This window comes from Teleopsis dalmanni, chromosome 1, assembly GCF_002237135.1.
Source record: "Teleopsis dalmanni isolate 2A chromosome 1, ASM223713v2, whole genome shotgun sequence".
NCBI classification, from domain to species: Eukaryota; Metazoa; Arthropoda; class Insecta; order Diptera; family Diopsidae; genus Teleopsis; species Teleopsis dalmanni.
The window spans coordinates 232,100,899-232,106,100 of record NC_051846.1 but is presented as its reverse complement, the minus strand read 5'-3'; the positions used below and the strand labels follow the sequence as shown (position 1 = coordinate 232,106,100).

General features: G+C 49.0%; 2 protein-coding genes across 2 annotated transcripts in view; both read left to right on the top strand.

Annotated features, from left to right (window-relative positions):
• Positions 1-147: 147 nt before the first annotated feature.
• LOC119667667 (mucin-13-like) lies at positions 148-2,113 on the top strand. The gene is made up of 4 exons (XM_038076974.1): positions 148-232; positions 455-672; positions 917-1,031; positions 2,007-2,113. The coding sequence occupies exons 1-4, from the start codon at positions 148-150 to the stop codon at positions 2,111-2,113; spliced, it is 525 nt and encodes a 174-aa protein (XP_037932902.1).
• A 1,556-nt stretch (positions 2,114-3,669) lies between these two features.
• LOC119667666 (cubilin-like) overlaps positions 3,670-5,202 on the top strand; it is a 7,095-nt gene continuing 5,562 nt past the window's right edge. Inside the window, exons 1-3 of the mRNA XM_038076973.1 lie at positions 3,670-3,893; positions 4,200-4,304; positions 4,804-4,976. Coding sequence (XP_037932901.1) covers positions 3,746-3,893; positions 4,200-4,304; positions 4,804-4,976 — 426 coding nt within the window. The 5' untranslated portion in view covers positions 3,670-3,745. The remainder of the gene's footprint in view (positions 3,894-4,199; positions 4,305-4,803; positions 4,977-5,202) is intronic.

The window sequence follows — 5,202 nt, the reverse complement described above, 5'->3', positions numbered from 1 at the left end:
CAAACAGGCACTCAACTTCCTGGCTCATCAACAGATCCTTCTACAAGTACTACTGCAACGGATCCCTCAGTTCAGCCTGGTCAAGGTGGTCAAGGTGGTCAGACACAAACTGGCACTCAACTTCCTGGCTCATCAACGGATCCTTCTATGAGTACCACTGCAACAGATCCCTCAGTTCAACCTGGACACGGTGGACATGGTGGTCAAACACAAACTGGCACTCAACTTCCTGGCTTATCAACGGATCCTTCTACAAGTACTACTGCAACGGATCCTTCAGTTCAGCCTGGACAAGGTAGTCAAGGTGGTCAATCACAAACTAGCTCTCAACTTCCTTGCTCATCAGCGGATCCTTCTACAAGTACTACTGCAACGGATCCCTCAGTTCAGCCTGGTCAAGGTAGTCAAGGTGGTCAATCACAAACTGGCACTCAACTTCATGGCTCATCAACAGATCCTTCTACAAATACTACTGCAGCGGATCCCTCAGTACAGGCTAGTCAAGGTGGTCAAGGTGGTCAATCACAAACTGGCACTCAACTTCCTGGCTCGTCATCCGATCCTTCTGTAAGTACTACTGCAACGGATCCCTCAGTTCAGTCTGGACAAGGTAGTCAGGGTGGTCAAACACAAACTGGCACTCAACTTCCTGGCTCGTCAACGGATCCTTCTGTAAGTACTACTGCAACGGATCCCTCAGTTCAGCCTGGTCAAGGTAGTCAAGGTGGTCAAACACAAACTGGCACTCAACTTCCTGGCTCATCAAACGGATCCTTTTACAAGTACTACTGCAACGGATCCCTCAATTCAGCCTGGCCAAGGTGGTCAAGGTGGTCAAACACAAACAGGCACTCATCTTCCTGGCTCATCAACGGATCCTTTTACAAGTACTACTGCAACGGATCCCTCAATTCAGCCTGGCCAAGGTAGTCAAGGTGGTCAAACACAAACAGGCACTCATCTTCCTGGCTCATCAACGGATCCTTCTACAAGTACTACTGCAACGGATCTCTCAGTTCAGCCTAGTCAAGGTAGTCAAGGTGGTCAAACAGGCACTCAACTTCCTGGCTCATCAACAGATCCTTCTACAAGTACTACTGCAACGGATCCCTCAGTTCAGCCTGGTCAAGGTGGTCAAGGTGGTCAGACACAAACTGGCACTCAACTTCCTGGCTCATCAACGGATCCTTCTATGAGTACCACTGCAACAGATCCCTCAGTTCAACCTGGACACGGTGGACATGGTGGTCAAACACAAACTGGCACTCAACTTCCTGGCTTATCAACGGATCCTTCTACAAGTACTACTGCAACGGATCCTTCAGTTCAGCCTGGACAAGGTAGTCAAGGTGGTCAATCACAAACTAGCTCTCAACTTCCTTGCTCATCAGCGGATCCTTCTACAAGTACTACTGCAACGGATCCCTCAGTTCAGCCTGGTCAAGGTAGTCAAGGTGGTCAATCACAAACTGGCACTCAGCTTCCTGGCTCATCAACGGATCCTTCTACAAGTACTACTGCAACGGATCCCTCAGTTCAGCCTGGACAAGGTGGTCAATCACAAACTGGCACTCAACTTCCTGGCTTATCAACGGATCCATCAACGGCAACAAATCCCTCAGTTCAGCCTGGACAGTGTGGTCAAGGTGGTCAAACACAAACTGGTACTCAACTTCCTGGCTCATCAACAGATCCTCCTACAAGTACTACTGCAACGGATCCCTCAGTACAAGCTAGTCAAGGTGGTCAAGGTGGTCAATCACAAACTGGCACTCAACTTCCTGGCTCATCAACGGATTCTTCTACAAGTACTACAGCAACAGATCCCTCAGTTCAGCCTGGTCAAGGTAGTCAAGGTGGTCAATCACAAACTGGCACTCAACTTCCTGACTCATCAACGGATCCTTCTACAAGTACTACTGCAACAGATCCCTCAGTTCAGCCTGGTCAAGCTAGTCAAGGTGGTCAAACACAAACTGGCACTCAACTTCCTGGCTCATCAACAGATCCTTCAACAAGTACTACTGCAACGGATCCCTCAATTCAGCCTGATCAAGGTAGTCAAACACAAACTGGCTCTCAACTTCCTGGCTCATCTAGTCTCTACAAGTAATCTGCACGGATCTTCAGTCAGAACGGCAAGGAGCAGGTGTCAAAACAACAAAACTGGCACTCAACTTCCTGGCTCATCAACGGATCCTTCTGCAAGTACTACTGCAACGGATCCCTCAGTTCAGCCTGGACAAGGTAGTCAAGGTGGTCAATCACAAACTAGCACTCAACTTCCTTGCTCATCAACGGATCCTTCTACAAGTACTACTGCAACGGATCCCTCAGTTCAGCCTGGTCAAGGTAGTCAAGGTGGTCAATCACAAACTGGCACTCAACTTCCTGGCTCATCAACGCATCCTTCCACAAGTACTACTGCAACGGATCCCTCAGTTCAGCCTGGACAAGGTGGTCAAGGTGGTCAATCACAAACTTGCACTCAACTTCCTGGCTTATCAACTGATTCGTCCACTAGTACTACTGCAACGGATCCCTCAGTTCAGCCTGGTCAAGGTAGTCAAGGTGGTCAAACACAAACTGGCCCTCAACTTCCTGGCTCATCAACGGATACTTCTGCAAGTACTACTGCAACGGATCCCTCAGTTCAACCTGGACAAGGTAGTCAAGGTGGTCAATCACAAACTGGCACTCAACTACCTGGCTCATCAACAGATCCTTCTACAAGTACTACTGGATCGGATCCCTCAGTTCAGCCTGGTCAAGGTAGTCAAGGTGGTCATTCACAAACTGGCACTCAACTTCCTGGCTTATCAACGGATCCATCCACAGCAACGCATCCCTCACTTCAGCCTGGTCAAGTTGGTCAAGGTGGTCAATCACAAACTGGCACTCAACTTCCTTGCTTATCAGCGGATCCTTCTACAAGTACTTCTGCAACGGATCCCTCAGTTCAGCCTGGTCAAGGTGGTCAAGGTGGTCAATTACAAATTGACACTCAACTTCCTGGCTCATCAACGGATCCTTCTACAAGTACTACTGCAACGGATCCCTCAGTTCAACCTGGTCAAAGTGCTCAATCACAAACTGGCACTCAACTTCCTGGCTCATCAACGGATCCTTCTGCAAGTACTACTGCAACGGATCCCTCAGTTCAGCCTGGTCAAGGTAGTCAAGGTGGTCAATCACAAACTGGCACTCAGCTTCCTGGCTCATCAACGGATCCTTCTACAAGTACTACTGCAACGGATCCCTCAGTTCAGCCTGGACAAGGTGGTCATTCACAAACTGGCACTCAATTTCCTGGCTCATCAACGGATCCTTCTGTAAGTACTACTGCAACGGATCCCTCAGTTCAGCCTGGTCAAGGTGGTCAAGTGGTCAAACACAAACAGGCACTCATCTTCCTGGCTCATCAACGGATCCTTTTACAAGTACTACTGCAACGGATCCCTCAATTCAGCCTGGCCAAGGTAGTCAAGGTGGTCAAACACAAACAGGCACTCATCTTCCTGGCTCATCAACGGATCCTTCTACAAGTACTACTGCAACGGATCTCTCAGTTCAGCCTAGTCAAGGTAGTCAAGGTGGTCAAACAGGCACTCAACTTCCTGGCTCATCAACAGATCCTTCTACAAGTACTACTGCAACGGATCCCTCAGTTCAGCCTGGTCAAGGTGGTCAAGGTGGTCAGACACAAACTGGCACTCAACTTCCTGGCTCATCAACGGATCCTTCTATGAGTACCACTGCAACAGATCCCTCAGTTCAACCTGGACACGGTGGACATGGTGGTCAAACACAAACTGGCACTCAACTTCCTGGCTTATCAACGGATCCTTCTACAAGTACTACTGCAACGGATCCTTCAGTTCAGCCTGGACAAGGTAGTCAAGGTGGTCAATCACAAACTAGCTCTCAACTTCCTTGCTCATCAGCGGATCCTTCTACAAGTACTACTGCAACGGATCCCTCAGTTCAGCCTGGTCAAGGTAGTCAAGGTGGTCAATCACAAACTGGCACTCAGCTTCCTGGCTCATCAACGGATCCTTCTACAAGTACTACTGCAACGGATCCCTCAGTTCAGCCTGGACAAGGTGGTCAATCACAAACTGGCACTCAACTTCCTGGCTTATCAACGGATCCATCAACGGCAACAAATCCCTCAGTTCAGCCTGGACAGTGTGGTCAAGGTGGTCAAACACAAACTGGTACTCAACTTCCTGGCTCATCAACAGATCCTCCTACAAGTACTACTGCAACGGATCCCTCAGTACAAGCTAGTCAAGGTGGTCAAGGTGGTCAATCACAAACTGGCACTCAACTTCCTGGCTCATCAACGGATTCTTCTGCAAGTACTACTGCAACGGATCCCTCAGTTCAGCCTGGTCAAGGTGGTCAAGGTGGTCAATCACAAACTGGCACTCAACTTCCTGGCTCATCAACGGATCCTTCTACAAGTACTACTGCAACGGATCCCTCAGTTCAGCCTGGTCAAGGTGGTCAAGGTGGTCAAACACAAACTGGCACTCAACTTCCTGGCTCATCAACGGATCCTTCACAATATTACTGCAACGGATTCCCTCAGTCAGCCTGGTCAAGGTAGTCAAGGTGGTCAATCACAAACTGGCACTCAACTCTTTGGGTCGTCAACGGATTCTTCTACAAGTACTACTGCAACGGATCCCTCAGTTCAGCCTGGACAAGGTGGTCAAGGTGGTCAATCACAAAGTGGCACTCAACTTCCTGGCTTCTCAACGGATTCTTCCACAAGTTCTACTGCAACGGGTTCCTCAGTTCAGCCTGGACAAGGTGGTCAATCACAAACTGGCACTCAACTTCCTGGCTCATCAACTGATCCTTCCACAAGTTCTACTGTAACGGATCCCTCAGTTCAGCCTGGTCAAGGTGGTCAAGGTGGTCAATCACAAACTGACACTCAACCTCCTGTCTCATCAACGGATCCTTCTGCAAGCACTCTTGCAACGGATCCCTCAGTTCAGACTAGTCAAGGAGGTCAAACACAAACTGGCATTCAACTTCCTGGCTCATCAACGGATTCTTCTACAAGTACTACTGCAACGGATTCCTCTGTTCAGACTAGTCAAGGAGGTCAAACACAAACTGGCACTCAACTTCCTGGCTCATCAACGGATTCTTCTACAAGTACTACTGCAACGAGTGCCTCAGTTCAGA

Coding starts and splice junctions, on each gene's coding strand:
- LOC119667667 (XM_038076974.1), top strand. CDS start 148: ATGAGTACCACTGCAACAGATCCCTCAGTTCAACCTGGACACGGTGGA. Junction 233..454: donor AACTGGCACTCAACTTCCTG/GCTTATCAACGG, acceptor GCTCATCAACAG/ATCCTTCTACAAATACTACT. Junction 673..916: donor GCTCGTCAACGGATCCTTCT/GTAAGTACTACT, acceptor CCCTCAATTCAG/CCTGGCCAAGGTAGTCAAGG.